The following is a 26408-nucleotide window of genomic DNA, read 5'->3' as shown; positions in this document are numbered from 1 at the left end:
TTCGAGGTCACTATTTGCTGTTTTGATATCTGTTCCTTGTAATGATTCTGTATCTGATTTAGGATTTTTATTTAGTTTCTTATATGCCTAAAAAATGCCTCTTCTTTGTCTTTAATCTTAGCGATGACTGTACTGTGAAATCCACCAGACTTTGATTCTTTTATCTTGTCTTATATATCACCTATACTTTTATCTTATAGTTGAGATTCACTGGTTTTTACCCCCCTTTTCCTCCATGCCTCTTAGTTTTATATAAACACCATAGATTTTTCATCTCTCAGGCAGTTCCTGTGCATGGTCTGCTTGGATACTAGGATTTTGACCTTTCTGAAGTTGTAAAAGGGCCATTTGGCTGGATTTTGGATATGGCCTGTTTCAGTTTAAGACTTGCATTCTGGAATGTGTGTTTACCTGAATGTCTGGGGAACTCTGGCTTGCCAGTGGCTGTTGTCTTGGCAGGCTGTTTCATGCATTAAAACATTTTAGGTATTAAGATAATACGTAAAGACTGGGGACATGGGAAAGACTGAGGTACTCGATGCCTTCTTCACTTTGGTCTTTACTGATAGGACTTGCCTTCAGGAATCCCAGGTCCCTAAGACTAGAGGGAAAGAAAGCCTGGAACAATGAAGGCTTACCCTCTGTGGAAGAGGATCATGTTAGGGAATGTATAAACAGATTGGACAGACACAAGTCCATGGGACCTGATGGGATGCAAACAGGAGTAGTAAGGGAGGGAGCTGGCCGATCTCATTGCAAGGTCACTCTCGATAATCTTTGAAAGGCCGTAGTGATCAGGGGAGGTTCCTGAGGACTGGAAGAAAGCAAATGTCACTCCTATCTTCAAGCAGGGCAAGAAGGAGAATCCAGGGAACTGCAGGCAGGTCAGCCTCACCTTGACTGCTGCAAAGATGATGGTGCAAATAATCCTGGAATCATTTCCAAACAGATGAAGGATAAGAAGGTGTTTGGGAGTAGTCAGCATGCATTTATGAAGATGAAATCATGCTTGACCAACCTGACAGCCTTCTGCAATAAGATGAGAGGAGAGCAGTGGATGTTGTTGAGGATTTTGATACTGTCTGCCATGATATCCTCATAGACAAACTGAAGAAGTACAGGGCTAGATAAAGAGACAGTGGGGTGGACTGAAAGCTGACTGAACTGCCAGGCTTAAATGGTTTTGATTGGTGCCACAAAGTCCAGCTGGAGACCAGGCCCTCATAGTTGATGCCCCACCACCACCACCCTCAGGGTCAATACTGGAACCAGTACTGCCTAACATCTTCATTAATGACCTGGAAAATGGGACTGAATGCACCATCAGCAAGTTGGCAGGTGATGCAAAACTGGGAGGAGTGCTTGATACACCAGCTGGTTGTGCTGCCATTGGAAAGCTGGAAAGCAGCTTTGCAGAAAAGTCCCTGGGGGTCTTGGTGGACAACAGATTGAATATGAGCCAGCAATGTGCCCTTGTTGCAAAGAAGGCCAATAGCCTCCTGGGCTACATTAGGTGGAGCGTTTCCAGCGAGTTGAGGAGGGTGATCCTTCCATCTACTCATCACTGATAAGACCATATCAGGAGTGCTCTGTCCAGTTCTGGGCTCCACAGTACAAGACAGATACAGATATACTGGAGTGAGTTCAGCGAAGGGCCACAAAGATGATTAAGGGATTGGATCATCTCTCATATGAGGAGAGACTGAGAGAGCTGGGACTGTTTAGCCTGGGGAAGAGAGGGCTCTGGGGCATCTTATCAATCTGTATAAATACCTGATGGGAGAGAGTAAAGAAGAGGGGGCCAAACTCTTCCCAGTGGTGTCTAGTGAAAGGAGAAGTGGCAGTGGGCCCAAATTGAAATACAGGAAATTCTATTTAAACAGAAAGAACCCCTTTTTTACTATAAGGGTGGTCAAACACCAGAACAGGTTGTTCAGAGAAGTTATGAAGTCTCTATCCTTGGAGATATTCAAAATCTGACTAGACATAAGTCTGCTGTAGATGACCTTCACCTGGGCAGGGGAATTGGCCCAGATGATCTCCAGAGGTGCCTTCTAACCTCAAGCATTCTATGCAGATTATTTTTCTAAAAATCCTTTTTTCCACATCCTTTCAAAGGTCTTAGAAAATTCTTAGAAAATTATCTCCACAGCAGTTTAGTGGAATCTTTCCTACCTTTCCTGCCTCCTCCTCATTCATTATTCTCTGATCAGAGCTAACTAATAGAAACACTCAGGTTTTGGTTCTGTCTCTGATATTTATTTTGCTATGTCTGTTTGCTGCAGACCCCTTATAGTTCTATCACAGTTGATATTTTATTACAAGTGAAAAAAATATGTGTGTTTTTGCCCTTATTTTCCCAGTAATGGTAACTTTTCCTTCAATGCAGCTACATATAGGATACTGCACAATAAAATTGTAGCTTAGCAAAAATAGCAATATAAAATGCTGCTGAAAATAGTGATCATTTTGGCTTCTCATTTAAACTTTATGACTACTTACCCCTTTTTTGCAGTTTCCTTTTTGTTTTATTCCTGTCGTATTGGTCAGTACCTCATTTTTGTTCTAGATTTAATGTGAGTGCTCATGGTTTTCTGTCAACAGCTGATCCAAGGAACCAATATTGCCTCTGTGCTCTTCTCATATAAAAGTTTGGTTGTGTGGTCACTTGATAGTCTATGAGGAATTCTGCGTATTGGCATTGTTTCAGAAAGGTTCTGAAACATGTCTTGCAAAGCCATCAAGCAAACCACTTGTGTCTTTATGGCCTGTTAGTAACATCTTCTATTAAATACCTTTATGCTTTCTATCCATTCTAAATAATTAAACTTGGAAGAACCTCTTGGATGTCCCTTCAAAATCTCTCCTTGGAGTGGATGTCACAATATCTACAACAGGGTTATGCATGGTTGTGATGGTGGTTATGTGCCCGGTGTGTTGTGACTTGCCATTTGGACTGATCAGAATTGCTTTGTTTTAAACTTATTCTTTACCTGTTGTCTTTTGTCATTATGGAATATGAAGGAATTATGTGTGTCTTTTAACGTATCATATCTGTTTCAGCTGATCTGTGTGGAATTATCCTATCTGAATATGTACCATTGCATTAATGCAATCTGTAACAGGGAAACAGAAAATGGGACCATGTCAAAGCTAGTAGCAATTATAGTGGAGTTATGACCCTACCGTTGTTACTTGGGAAGTAGCCACCTCCCTGCCTGCATCCTGACAAGACTGGCTTACTGTTCTCAAAGTTAAGCCTAGGATGCTAAAGAGAAGTCTTAAACCATTACAGATTTAGGACCTGTTGTCTCAGGATCTAGTAAGAAGTTGGAGTTGACTGATTCATGAGGGACTGCCTTGATGAGATGAGACAGAGAGGCAAGAAAGAAGAGGTCAAGTTTTGCAGCAAACAGGATGAAACGGGAATCCAGAGGATTCGAGAGGAGTGCAATGTAAGATCATGCTGCTGGTTTAAATGCATTTCTCTCAGAGATTTAAAAAAATGTTGGCAAATAAATCAAAGCATTGACCCGTTTAGATCTGCCAGGTTAACAGTGTAAGCAGTGTTTGGTCCAGAGACTAGCTTGAGGAATGGTTGAATTGCAGGTTCCTACTTCAAAGAAGGTCATAAAGGAGATACTTTGATAGAGGAGTGGACACTGAAGGTACAACTGCAAAAAGGGTTGTAGAAGAGATGGCCAAAGGCCACCTGGAAAGGTGGAGGGAAACTGAGATATTTAGAGTGTAAGCTCTTTGGGGTGCGGTCTGTGTTTTCATGTATGAATATAGTGGGTAGCATAGTGGGCATGCAGTCTCCACACTGTGTGTCAAATGCCAATTTAGTAGAATTTACTAGGGCTTAAAGTGTGTCCCTCTCCCTTGCTGTTCCCCCATTGGTATCGACCAGTGCAGTTTGCATACCTCTGTCACAGGGCATAGTCATAAAATGAAGTTGCACAACTTCCCAAATTAGATCAGAACAGTGTCTGCTCAGATCGGGTGCTACTATGAGATGAATCTTTCCTAATAACAGAGAGCTCATTTCTGCCTGTTTTTTTTTCCTTTTTTTGGAATGCTAAGGTCATAAGTAGGTCGCTCTACTTTCCATTTTTTTCCAATATGCCAATTTTTGCAATGAAAAGCTTATATAGTACTCATGGTATAAGGCTGCTAATAGGAAATTTCCACTTTTTACTAGTAAGCTAGTGCCTGAATTTACCAAAAGAAATAAGCAAAAAAAAAAAAAAAAAAAAAAAAAAAAGCCTTTTGCTGACTATACGCACAATATATTCTTTTCAGCATTTGTGTGTATAGAATCTAGCATGATGTGCATCGGTACTACTAATTCACTTAGTTATTAAGCTGCTCATTTTCATAAGATTTGCAATTGGTATGTACTAAAATACTTCTTTATGACGTATTTTTAGATTTCCCTAGGAGAATATTTGATTAAATTTGCAACAAAGCAGTAGTAAAGGGGGTGGGGGAGGAGCGTGATGTTACTGTTAGAAAATGTACAAGTTAAAAAAAGCTGGCCCGCTATATGCTTGACTGGTTACTGAAATGCTGGAAGAAATGTTACTAAGTGTGGAATTACATCATCTTTTCCATATATGTAGAAAAAAGCCCAAGGAAATAGCATTTGTCATAAGATGTATACTCCTTAAATTGAAATGCCACTTTACTGCTAGAAGTAAAAGGATAAAAAAATAAACACAAGAGCCTAAAGAAAGTAGTGATGAACAATTCAAATTAAATCAGCTTTTTATTGAAGTAAAGAAAAAGAGTGGGTGGGGGGAATTTAATAATTACAGTTCAAAGAGAAAAAACCCTAACAGTGCATAGACAGAAAAGATAGTGCACATTAATATTGCTTTTATATTTTGCTCTTTATCTCCCCATAAAGCTGTGATTATTTATAGAATCAGACATTGGAATAAAAAAAATTTAGTTAGTGCCTTTCTTTGCCAGCAGATCCAAATCCCAGTTCCTATTCCAGGCCTGCAAGAAAGAGCTTGGCAGAGGGGAGTTCCACAGCATATAGAAGGGCCAAGGAGAAAGTAGGCTCCTCTCCGTTCAAAACCAAGGATCATGCAGTGATGTCGTTTTGCATCTTTACAGCAGTGACAGACCTGTGAAGATGTGTGCTTATGCTTTACTTTCTGAATGACATGTTTTGCTGAGGGGTCAGTACAACCAGAGACTCTGTGAGCCAGAAGCTGTTCCTCAGAGAACTCCTTGATAAACATCGTGCTGGACACTGGACTTTCTGCAGCCACGAGGAGAGGATGAGACACTTTCTCAAGACTGGAGTAGACTGGAGGGAGGCAGCCAAAAAGGCAATGACTTTCTGTGTATTTGTCTCAAAGGAACAGGCTGATCTACCAGTCAGAATCCTTCTTGCAGCCTTATTTTCATCAATTATATACTTTCCTGTGATGGACAAGTACAGATGATTTGCAAATCAGAGTTGAACACACAATTTTAGAGTAGCAAACAGATCAATTGTCTGTGGTTTGTTTCCCTCCACTGAAGAAAAAAACAAACCATCGAATTCTGTCTCGACAGAGATTTAGTAGAATGTTTCCACTTAGCAGTTAATATGAATTGCTCCTATTATAAGGCATCTGCAGGGTTTTCTGGAAGATAAGAGCAAGCGTATTCAAACCAGCTAATAGAAAGGGTTGAAACTGGCCAGTGGTGCCCATGGGAGTTTCATATGTTTCAGGCTAATCAAATGGCACTTGGAGAGTGAAACTGAGGCTATTTTAAAAAAAAGAGGAGGAATACATATAAGAGCAAAATAGTTGAGCTTCAGTGTCAATAAAAATAAGGTTGGATGAAGAGTAGAACACAGCAGCTTTCTTACCATGTATGATATCAGCACTTCAGAATATCCTCTGGTGGACCTCAAAGTTAATGATTAATTAATTAATGACTCATAAATCTATGATATTTTAAGACTTGCTTGGCTGAGGGGTTTGGCTGTTTTTCTCTGTGTTATATTCTCCCCTTTGCAAACACTAGAGGTATTTCCAACCAATACTCCCTTACTTTGCAAGAGAACAAATTGGTGATGGGCTGTTCTCTATTGCCATGAACAGAAGCTTGCCATAGTCCATTAGAATTCCTAATATTTTGATGGCTTTTAGTCTAAAACCATAGGCATCAGAATTCACTTTCCAGCTCTTGGGCTGAAATAGTTAATTCATTAAACTATACAGCTCATGTTACAAAGCTGATTTTGTCGGCATTTGATGTCGCTTTGTGAATGGGGAGACTTCTAGTTTTGCAACAATTTTTGATGGTGCACTGTTTTGTTGTTTCTTCGTTCTGGCAGAGCAGATGAGGATAAGTATCTTTTATAATGTTTCATCCAAAATATATAAATAATGAAACAGAGATATAGTTTCAGTATTGAGCTTTTAAAGAAAAAAATATATATGATGCAGTACTTTTTTTTCTTTAAATGCTTTACTGCTCTCATTATTACTTGTGTTTTTCTGCTCCTGAAACAGAATATGGAAAAACTGTAATTAGCCAGTCAAAATATACAGAGTCAGATTACTATTGAAACACTCATTTGGGGCTCAGTCTTGGTACCACTGAAATCACTGGAAGCAAAGGATGTGCAGAACCTGAAGTGCTGAATACCTTAGAGGATTCGGCCTTCAACAGAGAACTGGAAAGATCCAACCAAGATTTGCCGGCAAAGAAAGTTGTAGCATGACAAGAAAAGATGAGGATGGCACCGTTCAGAGGGACTGTCTCCAGTGGAAATAACAGTTGCTTTGATTTAGCTTCCCTTCGTTCTCCTAGGTGTGTCTGCGCAGCTGACCAGCACTCGTCTCCGTCGGAACACATCCGTGGGCACCCCTTTCTGGATGGCTCCAGAGGTTAGATTTATGTTTCATAACATTTTGTCAGTGGTATTCAAACTGCCGTATTCTGCATTTCTGCTCTTTCTTTGTCTTTGTTTTCGATCCCTGGAGCTTTTACCAAATGGAATAGCAATGCCTTTTAAAAAGTACTTTAAACCCATTTTCTTACATGCTTGCAAGGATTAAGTTAAAGGGGAGTTTATTTTTGAAATTACAAAGTTAGAGGCAAAGAGCAGGAAGTGGAATCACTTGGTGAAATGTTTAAGAGGATAGAATACTGCCATTGGTCTTTTCCAACCTTGCATGCTCTGAAACTATGTCCAGGTATCACATCTCCCCATGGATGGCAGAAGCCCTGGGTGGTACTGTGATACATTATAGCTTTGATTTTTGAGTTTCTCCACTTGGAAAATTTATAACACAATATATCCATAGCTATTAGCAAAAGATGGAAGTGGTTATTATGAATAAATATAATATATTATGTATCTTTGGAGCTTATTCCAATCTGAAATTTCAAGGATATAAATAGATGTTTTAAGTTGAAGCAGGAAGTTATAAGTAAGGCTATATACTAAACTATTTGCATGCACACAACATAAATGCACAAACATACACATCTATTTATAGCATGTGAAATTACACTGTTTATAGGAAAACCACATTGGTCTAGCCCTGGAACTAGCTGGATGAAAAAATTCTGGATTCATCTGGCAATGTGAAAGAGCTGAAGTGTATATGAAATTACATACATTTACTGTAATCCAGTGGCAACCATGTTTTTGAAGATTTGGCTTGATCTTGAAGCTGGCAGAATAAGGACACCGTGGGATATAGTGAATTCAACTTCTGCTTTCCTGCTTGTTTCATTTTATATAGAGCTGCATGACTGCATTACTTTTTTTGCAAGAATAATCCATAGAAGGAGATTTAGAGTTATTTTTTCTCCTTCCTCCCTCAACCACAGGATGCCGTTTATCACCTTCTGCTGAATATGCCGAGGATTTGATCCCTTTTGTCAGATTAGGTAACAGCTGATCAGACAGCAATCTGATGTTCACAAGAGACATGCTTTCCCTAATTTAAGCATTTCTTTTTCGGAAGCAAGATGCTTTAACTTGCTAAATGTGTGTAGTTCTGTTTATCTCACCCAGTATCTCCATTCAATAAGAGATTGCTCCAATTGTGGCTGTGCTGTGCTGTACTCTTAAGTTTAGATATTTGACCATCCAATGACCATCCTAATCGTTTACTCTAACAGGTGATTGCCTGTGAGCAGCAGCTAGATAGCTCCTATGATGCCAGGTGTGATGCATGGTCACTGGGTATTACTGCGATAGAGTTGGGAGATGGAGATCCACCCCTTGCTGATTTGCACCCTATGAGGGCACTCTTCAAAATACCAAGGTAGTATCTTGATGTGTTTATTTCTTGCCCAGCTAGTCTGAACTTTTCCACCTAACTGTTATGTCTTTCACACGTAGACTGTGTAAATATGTACAGCTTCTTGATGTTGTTGTGAGTTAGGAGAAAGTTAGAAATACTTTGTCTAGATGTATTTTCTGCAGACTCTGCTTCAAGCATGTGCACACATGCAGAAGTTCAGAGCTGATTGTGGCTACATTCAAGGAAAAGCCCTAAAGCCTTCCCCTACATGGACTGCTGCCAGTATAAATGAGCACAGGATTCGGCTGAGTTCCATATACTGTGTTACAGAGAATGTGTTATGATAGAAATGCACAGTCTGCCAGTGCGCCAGACAGGCCTCACAACTGTCCCCAGGATTTATGCTGCATCTCTTGAAGTAGTGTTGTTCCATCACCCAGAAACCATCAACTTGTGCTGCTTCTGTCTCTTCCAATGTTACTGTCCCCCAGCAGTGTATCTAGCTACTTCTTTTGTGCTTCCTTTGAAGCTGGAGGTAAGAGTACCCAAAGTGCCACTTACAGCCTTTCCAAGGACCTCAGTCTCAAAGACGATAGGTATCATACAGCAGTTTGTGTATTTCACTCTAACCATTGAAGTAGTTAGTACCACAATAGTTGAGACCATGTAGCAGATGCATGCTTCATGTCCCATTCAGGATAGTCACCCAAATTAGTTTAAATTACCTTCAGTTCTGGTTTAAGAAAACTTGGCTCAATTGGCACTGAAGCAGAGCAGGAGTGCTCTTCTCACCTTCCCCTGCTAGGGAAGGAGCAGTGACAAACTGCTGTGGTCAGTAATTTCAGCTAGGCCTTCAAGAAGGCATCTGGCTTATACACTTAGAAATATTGGGCACCTGCCCTTTCTGCCTTGCAGCAAATGTAGATCAATACCTTTTCATTTCATTAAGTAAGACAAAAAAGTGCTATAGTGCATGCAGCACTTGAAGAAAAGCAGCTATAAGGATTCATCAGAAATAGACAGAAGAAGAGTCACATCATCTGTAGGGTTCTTTTCTTTTTCTTTTACATTTGTGACTACACTCAGTGGAAGTAGCACCTTTATTTGAAAGGAGGAAGACTGTTAAAACAATCTGAACCAAATCAACACCTGAAATAAAAAATTGTAACAACTGAAAGGAGGAGCTAGTATTTATTTACAGTAGAGATGTATTTAGTCTTTCACTTGACTTCTGATTACCTTCTGATGAAATAATTAATAAAGAGCTAGTTCAGTCTGATACTTTTTAGCAGACTGGTTAATGCAGTAATTTCTGAGAAAAATTTAAAACAGAATTTCTTAAGGAAATTCTGTTTAAAAGGTATATAGTTTCAGGCTTGAAAAGAGAAAGGGGTTGTTAATTCCCTTTTACTGATTTGATTAAAAAGTTATAGTAGCTTTTAGCTATGTTTGGTAGATCATCTTGGTGCTATTTCTCCTTGTTAGTTATGTAATGTAGGAAAATCAATGATGTATTGTATCATCTACCCATGCCCCTTTTTCCCATGGAAATCAATATTATTTTTCAGTGCCCCTTCTAAAATTCATTACTCAACCTGCATTCTCACTTTGTTTTTGTCAAGTGGGTAACTTATTAACTTCTCATCACACTGACCTTTGCAGGAATCCACCTCCAACATTACAGCAGCCTGAGCTGTGGTCATCTGAATTCAATGACTTCATTAATAAGTGAGTAACCGCTGAGACCACTGTACCTGAATATGGAACATGTGTAAATGTCATGTGTAAAATATCTTTGTATTGTCTGTGAAAATCAGTTACTACTATTTTACTTTCTTCATTTCCTTAAACTGTAAAAATGAGAAAAGTTTAACAAGTTTTCTTTTTTCCTTTCGTTTGTAGATACGTAAGAAATATGTTTTTATATTAAGCTTTTGGTAAACTCTTGCTCTGCAGGTGAAATGCCCCTACATTGGCCTGACTACTATAATATATGAATATGAAAGTTTTAACCGAGGAGTAATCAACATATGCACTCCTAGTTTAAAACTCCAGTTTTTAACACACTCAGTGTTTCTGATATTCTTACTGTTTACTAGTTTAGAGAATATTTAGATTTAAAATGCAGTAATTTAACTTCTTGGCCCCATCTATTCTGTGAAACCTTTCAGTTTTCAGTTTAGAGCTGTTGTGATTAAGATGAATATACTTATTAAAGAGTATGAATGAACTACAGACAAGCATTTTGAAACCTAACAGTGAACCCTGAATGATCATATGCTTTTTCTGCCAGTACAGGTGCTTGACTAAAGATTATGAGAAGCGCCCAACAGTATCTAGTCTTTTGCAGCATGATTTTATTAAGCAAATTGAAGGAAAGGAAAACATGTTACAAAGGCAACTCATGGAGTTTATTGATGTTCATCAACAAATGGGAGTCACTGAAAAGGCAAGGTACCTGGATTATTTTCCTTTCAGCTAAAACTAGACCAGTTGGGAGAATTTTGATACTTTCACGCTTTCAGAATGGCTAGCACTCAGGGAAAGATTCATCTCCCATAACTTTAGCTGAGTAAAAGATAGTGAGCTTAATCATTGGGGCTTCCCACAGAAGCAATGGAAAGAGGCAGGCATCATGATTCACACATGGGGTGAGACACTCTTTAGAAGTGCCTCCTGTTTTTCCTATGACTAAATACAGATTAGGATCTTAGCTTTCAGAAAGCTAAGCTCAGATGAAATGAATGTCTTGAGTTCTGTTACAGTTGTATGGTCGGTTAATGTTTAGTTTAAGCAAGTATGCTAAAAAAAAAAATCAAATTCCTGCAAGAATGGAATGCTACTGACTGAAAACAGAGATAGTGGTACTAGACCTCATTTTGTAAATTTAAAAGTATTTTCATAAAAACTCATATGTCTTACTGAGTAATTACTTACTTTCTTCAGTTAGCATTTATTAACATCAGTTCTGCATAAATCACTTAGACTGATGTAGTTTATTTAAAACAACTGAAAATGGCTTGGCTCAATATTGCAATTTAAGAAAAAGTCCACTACACCTAAGTAAGGCATCAGATGTGGAATGTAGTAGAAGATTAGTATTGATGTGTTGATGTGTATTGGTGTGTTTTCTTTTATGCTTCAAGGATGATAGATTTTTATTTAAAATGGAACATAAAATTTAAAAGACCATTTTGGTATCATCAGTGGTATGAGAAGCCTAGAAAAAACTTACTAAAATCTGCCACATTTCCTTTTATATATATTTATGGTAACAATATATACAGAAGTCTTCAATTCTGGTCTTGGAGAAATTTCTGATTTCCTCTTTATCTTTTGAGGATAATAAATATATTTCTAAAAAATTTGTGATTTTAACTTTTTTTGGACTCAGTAGAAGTGTATGTGGAATGAGTAGTAGTTTCTCTTGTCTATCATTTCAGTAAAAATCTATGCAGTTGGCTTAAATTTAAACCTCAGGCTGGATTTGTATGTTCTACATGGCACAGAACTGCCATCTGCTTAATCCAGAAAGATTCTGGAAATGAAATACGCTCATCAGATGTCAGCACTGAGCATGAAAACAATAGGAAAACGTTCAAGACTCTAAATATTTATTTATAAAATCCCAGAAAATGAACCGTGGTCAAACATGCCCAAAAACCTAAGCAGTACGAATTTCTGTTCTGCTGGCCCTTTTAACACTGGCCCCTTCAATGTTTAAATCATTTCTGAAGATCAGACTTACACTTCTGTGGCAATTAAGCATTTGAGTACTTTCACCCATTTTGTAGAACTCATATGTTTTCTGTCAAGAACAAGTCCTACTCTTTTTCAGAATTATTTATTTTTACTATACATGCTGCATAAAGCAAATTACGTAAGCTTTCTTTTCCTATACAATGCAAACATAAGAAAACTGGCCCAATTTGCTTGTACACAGAGCAATCAAATGGCACAAGAATAGGATAATCTATTGACACTTTCTCTGTCCTGTTTAGACTGTCTTTTGTTAATTGACCACTCTTCTTATGAACCAGGGTATGAGAGAATGTATTGCTATGTGACAAAGCTACCTGTGCTTTTACAGTTGATCAAGTTCAAATTCTCCATAAATTTTCCCAAAGCAAGATGGAATTTTCTCTCAGAAAATAATAATAATTTGTAATCTGAGTATGTACAAAAAGTTGCTCTTCTTAAAAATCTTACCTTTAATTAAATGACATGGTTAAACCAGTGGTTTTTTTGTGTATAGTGTCCTTATTTTAGTCTTAGCAGTTTAAAATGCTAACAAGTTGGTCAGTACTAGTATAAAGTACATTTACACTGATTTAACTAAATCTTAACTGAGTTCAGTGAGGGTAGTGAGGGTAGTATGAAAGTCTTCAGGTAAAAGTTGCATTTTACAGTCACTGTACATGTTATCACTTCAGCTTTAGTATGTTCATCGATTACATTTGCAGGAGGATTGTCTTTTGTAGCACTGAATGCATGACTAGATTAGTCTTCTCCTAGAACTAGTAAGAATATCTGTTGCCATCTCTGTACAAGCAAGAAAAGCAGTCATTACTTTCCTATAGCTAAAACTGTAGTAAAGAGTGTACATCACTTCACTGTAGAAGAAGTTAGAATTCCAAGCCTGTAAAGGAAGTTACTATAGAATGACATTTGGTTTTTCTTCTGTTGAGCTGTAAAAAGATTATACAAACATCTTTTAATTCAGTAGTCCTACTATTTTTTAAGTCTTTAAATACTAAGCATATATATCTCATGACCCTGAATCTGCACAGAGCAAATTGTGTCAGCAGGAGTCTGTATAGAAGTACCATGTAAATCTGATTCAAGGTCAAGACATAGCCTGTGTAGTGATTAGTCACCTGGAAGAGTCTCATCTTAAAATCTCCTGGCTTCCTTTTTTTGATGATCTTATTTTGAGACTACTTTTATGCTGGTTTGTTGAGGCCCTATCATGGAATTCCTGAACTGTCAGTTGCTGGAAGCAGTCCTTATAGATCTCCCTCCTGTTCTCCAGCTCTTGCTCTCTCTCAGTCCATAATTTGGTGGCCTAGCTCTCCGATTTGCTGTCGTTGGGGAGGCACGTATTTTAAGGGATGAAAAAATCCCTTCCTCCACTGAGGAGTTCCTAATCCACTATGTATGTAGTGATGTATATGTAGACATAGCCTATAAACTGTGCTTCTGTGATGCACACTAAATGTGTTTAACTTGTGGCTTTGCTGTCTAGCGCTTGGCTTCTCATTGAACTGTAAATTCACTGTGAGTGGAGTCATTTTCTCCACTAGGGCCCTGGGCTTCAGTAGCAATTGCCTTTGTCACAGGTATGGCAAGAAAAGCCTATTTTGGCGTACAGCATCACAAAACAGTGTTTGCCTCTTTTCAGAGTGGTTCGTGACTCATAATCATCTTGATACTTTTTTCCTCAGTCTTTTCAAATTAGTGAACTACCAACTCATAATAAAAATAATTTCCATTACATCCTGGTAGGATGATCTCGAGGTTTTGTACAAATAAATTTCATCCCATATCTGTTACTCCAGTGCTCAAGACCACCTACCTCTTTATATACAATATTGTGATTCCTTTCTGTATTGGTGATGACACAAAAAGCATGATGATGGCATTTATTCTGGGATCTTTTGGAAAAAAAAAGAAAAATTCTATCGTGAAGAAGCATTAGCCTTATTTAAGCCTGACAGTTCACCTTTTGACACTGCTTAATTTTATCCTCCCTTTTAGCCAATCCCTCAATCATATACTTATAATGTGACTCTTACAAGTCCCATTGTAGCTATTAAAATTTAGAATTGGTATTCAAAATAATTTTTAGCCATAAGTGATGCAGCATGTACCCAAAAGCTCTTCTAAAAGTAAACTTCTTGCTAGGCCAAGTGAGAAAAAAATCGCATTGTTATGAGTTTTACTTTCCAACAGAAATAGCTGTCTTTGAAATGGCCTTCAGAACTGTCGCATTTACACCTGACAGTCAGGCTTGTAGTACTTCTATCTTGAGTTCTTTAGCTGTCCTAATCTTAACCACTTTTACAATAATATCTGCAGAAATACGCGATGATTAGTACAACTTGTACTTCCTGGGAATTGTGACTCATTCCAGAATGAGCTGCATACATGAAGGATATTTGCCGCACCTAGATTTCAGCAAGTGACTCTGGTCCCCAATTTAAGAGGCTGATCTTTATAAGCCCTCTAAATAAATATAGGAAAGTTACTCATTCTGCTTCAAAGCGATTCAGAGCAAGGATTTTTGGGTGGGCTGAATTACCCTAAGAGTTTGTCCTGCATTGAGCATGTAGGGATAGCAGTGAAATCTAGTGACAAGGTGTTGAACAGCTGCTCTGTTTAACTATTTGGAAACATCAGGGAGGTAAGTTCATAGTAATTCATGTACAGCATGCTTAAAGGTGGTTGTCAATTTATTCACCAATATTAAAAGCAGAGAGAAAATTACAGTTGCTTTCCATGGATTTTCTTGATTTACAGCTCAGACTTGTGTGGCTTATTTTCTGGGTGTTCTCTCTCTCTCTCTCTGACTCATCCTGCCAGTTGAAATCAGCTGATAGCAACCCCTCCAGCTAAGCTCTGCAGGGCAGGCTGTAGTGTGGAGTAGGAAATCACCACACTAGCTTGACAAAGGCAATAAGAGCAGCAGAGTAAATTAGCTCACAGAGTCACAGTGCTGACTTGGTCAGGGTCATCATATGAAATCTGTAGCAAAGCAGGGGATTAATCTGAGATGTTGGAGTTTCAGGCTAATCCTTGAACACTTCAAGCCACTTCCTCTACCCTGTAACTCAATGTGAGCTTTGTTATACCAACAAGGAGAAGGAATTCCTGCTTTGAGGACACTCCTATGTGGGATGGCTATGCTGCAAACAGCTCTTGGGTTTTAGAAGCAATACAGAGTATCTGGCAACACAGACCTCAGAGTAAGTAGGTCCCAATTCACATGCTCCTAGCATATACACATCTCTTCAGCAGGTAGGAATGTGGTTCCAGTTTCTTTCCAGGACCTTCTGGGAGCAATTCTCTGCAACCGCTGTTTTACTGCAGCATCAGTCAACTTGCTGAGCAACTGATTTAGCCTGCAGGCAGGATGCCTCATGGCATCACTCACTTTAGGAGCTTCCCCACACTGTTCTCAGTATGATGCTGGACTTAGAGTATGGTCCTGGCTTGTGAGGGGAGTAAAGAACCAACCCTAAAATGTCCTTTTAGAGATATCCTATTTGCTCAGTTAAAAACATATATTTTTCCCCGAGATTTGTCAGGGATATAGCCATTTCTTGAGCCTATTATAAAGGACCAGTAGTCTGCATTTTTGCAGAGTGTGGTACGCCAGCATAGACTTTGGCAAACAGGCTGTACTGAGCAACCCATGACCCAACTGGCCAGACATGGGCCACCCCTGAACTGATAGCTCTGTGGCTCTGTTTGGCAGCACTGTGCGCTCGACAAGATTGCCTGTATTAAGCTTAAGCACAGCTCCATCAAACTGGAGCTCATGCTGTGAAATCTCTTAAATACAGAGTGAGCACAGCTCTGTCTACAAAACATTGTGCAGACATAGCTGGAATCTATCAATACATTTCATCAAGTCCAGGTACAGATTTTATATAGATATATTACTAGAGTTTTATTTCAGCATATTTCAACAGACTCATCTGTTGCAAATGGAATTTTGATTTTAAAGATGAATTAAGATTGCTCTGAGCAACCTCCAGAAAAAAAGAATCAACAGCAATGACTGTACAGATTTCACTGTGTTGCTTCTCTTCTGTTGATCACTTACAATGATATTTGTAACTGCTGGAAGGGGTACAGCTGTTCCCACCTTCATGTTACAAAAAAACTTGATTATTTTTAATGTCGTCTTTACTGCCAGACTAAGGCCAGCCGTTTGCTTGTCACTTCTTAGTCCATAGATGATTCTCGAACCGGTTTTGGCAGAGAGTTCAACAGGGCCACGTGAGTCACACTTCCTTTTTCATGGTATTTTTGGAACTATCAGAAATCTTTTAAATACATTCTGACAATTTGAAGAAGAGCGAGCTGCAGTTGCCTCATTTTGATTTAATTGAGTCTTGAAAGACAAGGATGAGGGGGAGGGGTGTGCAGGGGGATGCAAAGAAACAATGCTGCTTTGACTCATTTTTTTAGTCCGTACTGGGTTGATATATCTGGCCTTTAGCTGTTTGAACTGCTTGTTGAACAGGACTGTAGGATTTTATGCCTCCAACAAATAATTTCTGAACAAAACAGAGGAACATAGTTATTTCAGTTCACAATGTCCATGTGCATGATGATAATGAAATTTCAGCATTAATGTCAACAGCACTGATGCAGTTTTTTTTAGTGGTTGGAGTTTTAGCAAGTGAAGCAGTATAACTGCCCTTGAGGGGTCTGTGCCCTTTGACAGCAAAGCAGAAAAATATTATGTGTTCTGCAAATCTGCCTCTGCTGTTCTCTGAAAACGGAGAATATAATCTGGTTTAACAAGCACTAGTGTTCTCATAACGTCAGCTGAACAGGATTACATGACAATCAATTTTACGTAATTAAACTTCTCTGGCATAAGTAGAGATCATTTTCTTAAAAGGGAAAAATAAAGAAAATGTTTGAAAACAAAGTCTCCATGACTGGAGCTTTCCCCTCCCTTCCTGGAAAACACTTATTAGCTTCCTACATTAAATGAAAAATGGTAGTTGAAACAAATCTTGGGAAATATCACTCTCTCACTGATGAAGTAAGATTTCAAAAAAATATGTATTCAGTGTGTGACAATTCCACCAGAAATGGAAAACATAACTTGACAGATGTCTTGTTTTGCGTCTTCCCTGGGCAAAGGAAAAAAACAGAACAGCAGAGCTTAAAACAATACTGCAGTTCCCCCATCTTTCCCTCCTGTCTGTGTCAGTAGGTCCTTCTCAAAATCACACTGATATTAGATGCATCCTCTGACATAAAATGACCTTCATGCAGGAACAAAAAAGAAATTGCTTCAACTGTCCAAATCTAAATTTTAAAGTGAACCTGTTAAGAAGGATGGAGGTATATATAGAAATATGGGTTGTAAAGGGGAGAGATTTCTGTGTAGGGGTCAGGATTTTGTCTGCAGCTCTGGTTTGCATGCAGTAAAACATCCTTTAGCTGGTAAATGCAAATCAAGGAGCAGCAGACCACACAAGGCTGAAGAGTTCATTTAAATCTTAGTATTACCAAATGCTATTTAATGTAATCTGGGGGTACATAAGATCAAACATTGTCTCACAGTGTTATTGCAAGGATATAGTGCTACCAGGACAGCTCTTGTAGTACAAAGGGATTCTAAAGGAAAGAATTCTGAAAAAAATTGGACCTAGGAGAAATGTAATTGCTTTACATCAGACCCATCCTTCTGGATGCTACTTGTCTGTATTCCTGTGTGTTTTCTGCTTGAGCATATTTAAACACATACCAAATTACAACCCAGTTATGGATTTGTTGGAGCAAAAGCAGCCTCTGTTCACACACATATACAGACCTCTTTTCCTAAATATTTCCTTGTCTATTAGCATCGCTCTTATGGAAGTAGGCCCATGTCTTGTATGTTGTGTGTTGCAAGGCAGTGATGAAGCTCTGGTGCTGTACTACATAGTCTTCCAACTGCTTTTTACCTGTGGCAAAGCCTCACCATCATCCTTACCACTGAATCTACAACTAGCTTTTTGTCCTGTATTAAATACTGAAGGAAAGACAATATTTGGAAACTGATTGCTTTCGCATGCAGCTCCAAGATCACAATGATTGACTGACTATTTGAGAGTGGTCAGCAAAATATTTGGGGGTAAAACTGGCAAGACTTGATCCCTCCCTTCCACTGAGGGAGTGTAGACCCTGTGGCACCACATTGTTGTTGCACGTCCTTAGCCTCCACACTGGGCTGGGCTGTTGGCACAGAGAGCATGGAGAAGTGTTGGCTCGTGCGGTGAAGTCTTACCTGTTTGTGACTTGAAATTAAGGTTGCAGAATTAGTCAGTTGTGGTGAGTCTGGACCTCCTGCCTTTGCACTATGGACAATGGAGAAATTCCACTGGTACCTGGCACCTGCCTAAGGGAGGAAGAAACTGCTCCGTTACTGGCACCGGGCTGAGGACGAGTCATTCTCTCACCCTCAGGGAATGATCATTGTACTCAAGAGAAGTTGCAAGAAGTGCTGTATGAAGTGCACATGTGCCTGCACTTCCATCATTCTGGTCTTGATCGCACTCATAATTTGGGAGGGCATCATTTGTGCTCATTTCTTCCAGCCCCAGTGCAACTCTGGGGATCACTAACTGTTGCTAAGTGGGTGCCTGCTTGCCTTTCTGCACCTGCATCGGTGAACTGAAGCAGCACCCATGATGTGGGTGATGTTAGTGGAGGAGGTGCAACTCTGTAGTAAACTTATTTATTAAACTCTGTAGTAAATCTTACCATGAGGGTTCAGGAGGCTCTTACCTTGCCCTATCAGTATGATGATTCCAGCTTTCCACCTTGGTGCAGCTGCCCTCTTTCTCCTGTCCTCTGTTCACTGTATATTAAAGGTCTTGCCTGGGTAGAAAACACCTGTCTGCTTTTACTCTTGCCTTATATACAAATGTCAAAATTAAATAAAGGGTTTCACCTGTCTGGAGTCAAGGTAAAAAGTGATAGTTTTCCACACACCACAGTTTCACTGCCATTTCAGTTTTACCAAATTACACACTCCATGTGTGTTTGAGAGCTGCCTTTCTACATACAGTATCTAGGGGAGCAAGGTCATACCAGGAGGTCTGATTTATGTAGTAGTGTTTCTGTGCTACACATCTCAGCTTGATTTAGTCTGTGAACTCTGCTGTTAGTCTTCCAATTTTCCTTTCCCTGATTTTCCCCTGTCTCTTAAAGCAAGTATAAGTAATGTGAATTATAAATCTTGCCTTTGCTACTGTTTTCACTTTCTTTAGCAATGCTTTTTCTCATGGATAGAGAATAATCCAATTCTTTGGGAATTTTCTTGATAAGACCGCATAAGATTCTTTTTTTTTTTTCATTAAAAGAAGAAAAGAAAATTTCACTTTAAGTCAAATTTTATTGACGTTTCACCGTGATAAGAAAAGGTTTTGAAGTTTTGAAATGTTTCCTTGTTTTGTACAATTTTTTCTGGTAGAATCCAAGAAAATTCTTCTTAGTCAGTATGTATTTCACTTACTCTGGTTGTTCTGTAGCACTTAACTGCAGAGTGACCATCTCAGCCAAGCTTTAGAGCACTGTCCTTACTGACCTAGAAATCTTTCCATCCTGAATGCTTCGTCTACATCATTCTTGCCGTACTATTCCATTGTACACCCCTAGTTTTGTCCTGTCCAGAATATTGATTTGAGTAATTTTTCTTTTTCTAGGCAAGGGCCAGAGTTTGACTGTTCTATGCTTTATAACTATTGTTTTTTTCCCTGTACTGCATACCTGCTGTCCTGCAGCTGATGCAGGGATTTGATCATGCAGGAGTCTGTGCAATGAAAAAGTTCTTCATGGTATCAGTTGTGGGATCAGACTGGATTTTCAATGGTCAAATCCAGATGTACCTCATTAAAATATTTTATCCTGTCCTGTTATTCAAATGTTTATGTGTTTGAATTCAGAACAATGGAAAGCTGGAATGTTTTGACTGAATTGCTTTCAAGATGTTTACAGATGCAAGGTCTACTCTGGGTTTTCTTACATCAAGAAGTTGTATGTCTTTCTTTTCTAGATTTGAACGTATTCATACAAAGAAAGGGAACTACAGTAAGTCACTAGTTTCAAACCAGGAAGAGGTAGATGATTTAGCAACCTTGGAAGTACTGGATGAGGTAAGACACTTGCATTTTTCAAGTTTTCCTGAAGAGTGGGGGGATCAGGTATTAAAATACATTGGTGGGCTGTTGATTTTCAAGTTCAACTCTGTTGTCGCACTTTTATTGTGTAAGTGTACAATGGCATTTTACCAGTTTACAGCAAACTTTTTAGATAAGATTTGCTGTGTCTAGAGTGGTTTCAACTCAATGCTAAAACATCTTCTGCAGTTAGAGCCTCAGACTGTACAGTGTTACAGCACCTTTTGGTTACCTGGATCTATACCACTAGATTTTATTCCAGCTAAGTATCTAGTTGGCGAAGATCTGTTAACCTTAAATTGGTCCACCTTCAAGAACAAGCACCTGCTCATGTGTTGGTTAGACATCTAAAGTAGTCCTGAACTAGCTCTCCATAACCTCATAGGTTGGGTTCTCTCTGACTTTGGTGTGGAAATCCATTGAGATCAATTTATGTCAGCTGAGGCTTGTGACTTAACAATGCCTTCTGTTGATAACAGAAATTTTGATACAAATCTCACTGGTTTGTCCAAGTCTGAAAAGGAGTCCACTGTGAGCAGGGGAGCATGCATGAAGGAGGAGGGAAGTCTGCTGTGGTTATAGCTTTATGCTTCAAAGCAGAAAGAAGAATCAGGCCACAGCACTTTATCTACAGGTCTTAGAGGCCATCAGTGGTTGCAAGCATCTGTCATCCTTCCTCTACTGAGCTGTCCATGGACTGATACAGGCTATAATTCACATTCCCTATCTGTGAAACTTTTCTGATATATTGCATCTTTGTCAGTCCAGAATACTAGATGTGGCTCTTGACCTGGTAAACTGCATAGTATTCACAGCCCTCAGAGCACTTTGCACCTTCCAAGAGCTAGCTGAACTAATCCAGACTTTTCACCTACAAGGCTCAGATTTAAGTATTAGGAGTAGCCATTTGCTATCAATACTGGCTTTGATCTTTTGCCGTGAAGCGTATAAACAAGCTGAGCTAAAGAGAAGCCAGAAAACAAGACAAGCCCAAAGTATATCCCATCTCCTCAGAGGCGGAGCATTCTCAGGAAAGCCCTCAGGAAGCCTGCCTTCTCAATGCATCATTTGACTATGTGATATTTTTGTAAATCCAATCCAGTTTATAACCCTGTTCACATGTAAGTGGCAGCTTCTCAAAAGTATCTCCTTCATTCAAAATCTTCTTTCAGTTTAAGTCGCCCCACCAGAGGAGCAAAGCAGGAGGCCGCCTAGGATTTTGGCTATTGCTGTGAGAAATTACTTTAAAAAGGGCAGACCTTCCCCTAACAAATATTTGTTAATGTAAATCTGGTTATGGCCAAAAGCAAGCTATGGTTCAGAACCAGAATGGGAAGATTTTATCAAGTCAGTAGAAAGCTTAAAACTAGGGTTTCTTTCTTATATTTTCCTGTGAAGGTAATGTAACTTTTTCAGCTGCAGAGGATTCAGGTCTCCACTGCATTAAGCAAAACACTACGCACATCACTGTGAACAGGTGGAGGTGGAGGGAAAGCAATGCTTTTTGTATTCCTCTGCTGCTTGTGGTTCTGCTCCAATGGAAATAAGGCCTAAGCATTTTCATATGTAACTCGGAATAGTCTAAGGACTGCTCTGAATCTCTTCAGCCAGAGCTATTGCCTGTTTTGATTGGAAAGCTTACCAGGCAACTTCACCCCAGCTCTATATGTAGAAGAGGTTGAGGAAAAGTACGTCAAGAAGTTGAGTATGCCACTAGTGGGCCCCTATTCTCTCTTGTTTTAGGGAGCATTTGCTTTGCAGCATCAAAGAACAGTCACAACAGAGACTGGTTGTTAATATTGTTAATATGCGAACATATTTATCTGCTTACACTGATAGGATCCTATCAGTGTAACATCTGTGACTTGAAATAACTGAGTGTAATCTTAGAGAAGCTGCAATGACAGATAAGAATTTAAGCATATAGCTCTTGCCCGATGAGTTACATGAAGTTGTAGAGTTAGAATTTAAGACAGGACTATCACATAAAAACCTTTGATTAGCTGAATTAAACACTACTTATTAGTTAACATTTCTGTAGCCACTTGGAGATCTGTAAATATATGTCTTGTTCAAAGTCTGGACACAAGAAATTATGAATGCCAGTCTGAAAGTAGCACTCACTTGTGATCCAGATGATATGTATTCCTGACCATTAGTATCTTCCCTCTCTCTCCCCCTCTCTCTTCTGTTTTATACATTTTCCTAATATTCTTTTTTCCTGAGAAACAGTATTCCTATTCTTTCTCCATCAGAATACAGTAACGGAGCAGTTGCAGAAGGGTTATGCCAAGGATCAGATCTATACATATGTAGGGGACATCCTCATCGCTGTCAATCCATTTCGGAACATAGACATCTATTCTTCACAGGTGTGAAAGTCTAGGTTTGGTTTTCTTGTTCTTCTCGTACTGATTTCCAGTAAAATATGAATGTTCAGGTTAAATGTGAAGTATTATTGTTAGTGAGGTTTTCTTTGAGTTTACTCTGAACAACAGAATTACCGATATGATTGCCCCTTCCATAACATGCTGGCACACATCCTTATGTGCTGAATTTCAGCCTAGAAACCAGACACCCCCGGAAAAGGTCCTTCTCAGGTACCTTTATGTCTACAGTGTAGAACATGTCTACATCATGTCTAAAGTTCAGGTAGCTACCTCTGAGCTAGTCATGCATTATAATTAATAGATAGAAAAAAAAGAACATTGAGGTCATTGTTCTACCAACTTTCATCTTTGATTTTAGGATGAGATAAACTGCACCTAGACTTCATGAGCTGTGTTGACTAGAACCTCACTAAGTGTAAAGGAAGCCAAGGGCAACTAGTTCAAAAGTAGTATGTGTACACATCTGTCCACATCTGTAAGTGGATCTTACCCACTCACATAAACATAAATATGAAGTGTTATGTAATACACATAAATATTCTTACTTATGCAAAAAGAACAATGAAATTCATCATGAACTCCCCAAAATGTTGGTCACGTTGTTTATTAAAAGGTGACTTATGGTGTGAAAGCCTGGGTCATATTAAATTTGCCATTATTTATTAGCAGTTACTGCAGCTGCAGAAAAGATCTCTGAGTTTTGCCATCAATATTATTCAAAAATACCATGATGATATGAAGGGCAAATAGAATGAAATTATAAGTAGGTGTTTTATGTCTGGTAACTAATTTTTGGTCTAATTATTTGAGTTTCATAGCATAGACAGGGTTGACATGATACAAAATTGTGCTTGCTCTTTTTTAGTAGTTCTTCTAGTACTATACACACACAGATCCATGACATAGTTCAGTAATAGGACAGTGAAGTGGAAAGCATCATGGCTGGCAGGCTCGGCATGCTGTGCACTAATTGGAAAATAGAACAGAATCCAATGAAATAGTGCAAAAGGAGATGTCAAGGAAACACAGGTAATGTTTTCATTTTTCTTACACTTAGCATTCCAAACTCTATATTGGAGCCAAACGGACTGCCAACCCTCCTCATATTTTTGCTGTTGCTGATATAGGATATCAGTCCATGGTGACATACAACTCGGATCAGGTAAAGATCAAGTGTCATATGTATACCTTTTGTAGGCTGAGAGATATGCAGTGAGCTCAAACTCATGCTCTTGTCCTCTACAGTGTATCGTTATTTCTGGAGAAAGTGGAGCTGGCAAGACGCAAAGTGCCCATCTTCTGGTTCAGCAGCTCACTGTCCTGGGCAAGGTACGTTTCAAAGGGGATGTGCCTGTGAGGCTTTGATATCTGAGACCTAATTGACTGAATAGAGACAGGGCATTGGTAATGGGCCAAGACTGTAATATATTTTCTGGAGAACTACTGTAAGGACAGACTGGAACATGATGATGATCCACCTACCCCTTCCTCCGTCCTGAACTAGGGTCATTTGGAAGTATTTCTGTGAGGAAGTACCCATTGCAGTGAGGCCTGTGACTTCTTCATTCTCTGACTGTGTTCAAGTCACCCAAACTGTACTAAATAAAATTATCTTCTAGATTTCACCTCCCTCCACAACTGAACTGCTGTCAGTGGGATATGGTCATTCTGGGAAGTGACCAACATAATTGGCTGAATCAAATGCCATTTTTACATTTCCCAAGTCAGCTACAAGCAAGATGGGCAATCCATATGGTACAGTGCAGCAATAAGCAGATGCTAACATGGATCCTAAAAGCAGGCTGGCCATCTCAGGATGATGAAGCACATGAACTGATTAGCTCTGTTACTGCCACTATGCTTTTATCTGTGTGTTACCACTTTCAGCCAGCCATTGATTCTGCAGATTGCTATATTTTGACAGGTTTCATGGTATATACATGCCTTTCTTTCCATATTTTTCACACTAGAATGACTGGCCTGATGATGTGCCTTTTTATTCACAAGTATAGTGGATATTCACATCTGGGTCAGCTTGGGAAAGTCTGATGTATCAAACAGTAGGTGTATATAAACAGTGGCACATTCAGTGGGAGAAAGAAGACTTTTAACAACTGATTGCATTGTGTTTTGATGCCTTTGAGCCTGCAGGAGCATGTCTTTCTGAAATCCATGGAAAGGTAGAGACCTGAGCATCTAAAGAGAAAAATTAATTGGTCAGTGTGATTGATGAAAACTCAAAGACTGCATTTGTCCATACAAGGTGAAATCTTTTTCCCTGTGAAATCACTTGTGTTCCTTACTTACTTACTGAGACATGCTGAGATGGGCACATGTGAGCTAGCTCTGAACTAGTTCATGCACTTGCAATTTCAGTGAAAAAGAGGAGAACATGATCTAACACTCATGCAGGCATAGTTTAGAGTTGTTAGCCTGTGCCACAGCACCTTCAGTACTGTAGTCATGTATACTAATGAGTTAAGGTACCACAGGTGTGAGATGTGCCTGACCTTGCTAACAGTTGTACCTTGAGGTGTTCATTCACTATAACAAAGCTGCCAGCATGTCAGGTGGGTGGCAGAATAAATAGTAAATAAATAATAGTTAATGCCCTCCTTTGTTCTTTTGTGTGCTGAAGCTTATGTCCAACTTGAGGTATTGAAGTAACCCCATTGAGGTCATGTGCATCAGGCTAGACATGTAGGTAAGGATTTCATTGTATTGGTTTTGCTCATTGACACAGGAAAGAAAGAAAGAAAGAAATCTCTTCAGTCTTTCTTTCCCTGTTCAAAGTCTGATGTTTATTCTTAGGTCTAAATGTGAATTTTAAAAATACATAATAAAAGTCACACTTCATGGTACTGACTATAAGTGGAAAGAAACATTTAAGAATGGACATATTGGGATGATTACTGATAACTTTCAGCAAAATCTTTTTCATAACTAGGCTAATAACAGGACTCTACAGGAGAAGATCCTGCAAGTGAATAACCTGGTAGAAGCATTTGGAAACGCAGGCACTATCATCAATGATAATTCCAGCAGATTTGGAAAGTATTTGGAAATGAAATTTACTTGTGGTGGCACTGTAGTAGGAGCTCAGATTTCAGAGTATCTCCTTGAAAAGTCCAGAGTTGTCCACCAGGCAGTGTAAGTATAAAAATAATATTTGACCTAATTTAGAGTTTACAGAATAGGTCTGTAATGCAGGAAATTATCTTGGGACAAAACAGAAGGATAAACAAGGTACTGGAATTTCTTCTAATTAATGACATATGAATAGCTTATAAATCTGTAAGCTAACTGAAAAATACTTCCATATTTTTTCATTGTTTATTTCATTATTTTAAGAAATCCCATAAAATGCATGTGTGATATATAAAAAGGACACCAGAATGTGTAAAGAATTTAAAACTTTGTAATAGTTTAATTATAAAATTCTTTGTGGAAGTTTGAACCAAGCTTTTAATATTAATACATATTAATGGATCTTGGATTAAATTCCTTTATGTTTCCTCTAGTATTATAGCTTTTGTTTGCAATTTTTAGTTTTGGAGCATCTAGTTAAATACGGTTTAAAAAGTATTATGAGCCTGTATTCATCCATCTCTGTCATGTGTTTATGTATCCTAATGCAAAATGATAGAGAAATTAAATGGCATTTCCAATGAATTTAAATTCTTGGAATGTATTTGCTATCCTAATATATAGCATATTCAGAAAAAAAATATTTTAGCAGCTCTATGTCTGTCATAATAACAACAGGAAAAATAGAGTTTTGGATATGGAATTTTGTCACTGATTTAAATTTTACCCCTTGCTGATCTTGTACGCATTTT

General features: G+C 38.7%; 1 protein-coding gene across 8 annotated transcripts in view; it reads left to right on the top strand.

Moving 5' to 3' along the window:
• MYO3A (myosin IIIA) overlaps positions 1-26408 on the top strand; it is a 127465-nt gene that overhangs the window by 40844 nt on the left and 60213 nt on the right. For all 8 annotated transcript variants that reach the window (XR_010387572.1, XM_064505900.1, XM_064505901.1 and 5 more), the window contains 9 exons: positions 6823-6899; positions 8146-8291; positions 9933-9998; positions 10569-10724; positions 20056-20155; positions 22435-22551; positions 23627-23731; positions 23815-23898; positions 25517-25719. Coding sequence is in view for 7 of the 8 variants with exons in the window: in XM_064505900.1 (XP_064361970.1) it covers positions 6823-6899; positions 8146-8291; positions 9933-9998; positions 10569-10724; positions 20056-20155; positions 22435-22551; positions 23627-23731; positions 23815-23898; positions 25517-25719 (1054 nt within the window). In the remaining variant the exon portion in view is untranslated. The remainder of the gene's footprint in view (positions 1-6822; positions 6900-8145; positions 8292-9932; positions 9999-10568; positions 10725-20055; positions 20156-22434; positions 22552-23626; positions 23732-23814; positions 23899-25516; positions 25720-26408) is intronic.

This window comes from Dromaius novaehollandiae, chromosome 2 (assembly GCF_036370855.1).
Source record: "Dromaius novaehollandiae isolate bDroNov1 chromosome 2, bDroNov1.hap1, whole genome shotgun sequence".
NCBI lineage: Eukaryota > Metazoa > Chordata > Aves > Casuariiformes > Dromaiidae > Dromaius > Dromaius novaehollandiae.
Note: the sequence above shows the minus strand (reverse complement) of the source record. Positions and strands in the feature narration are given on the sequence as shown.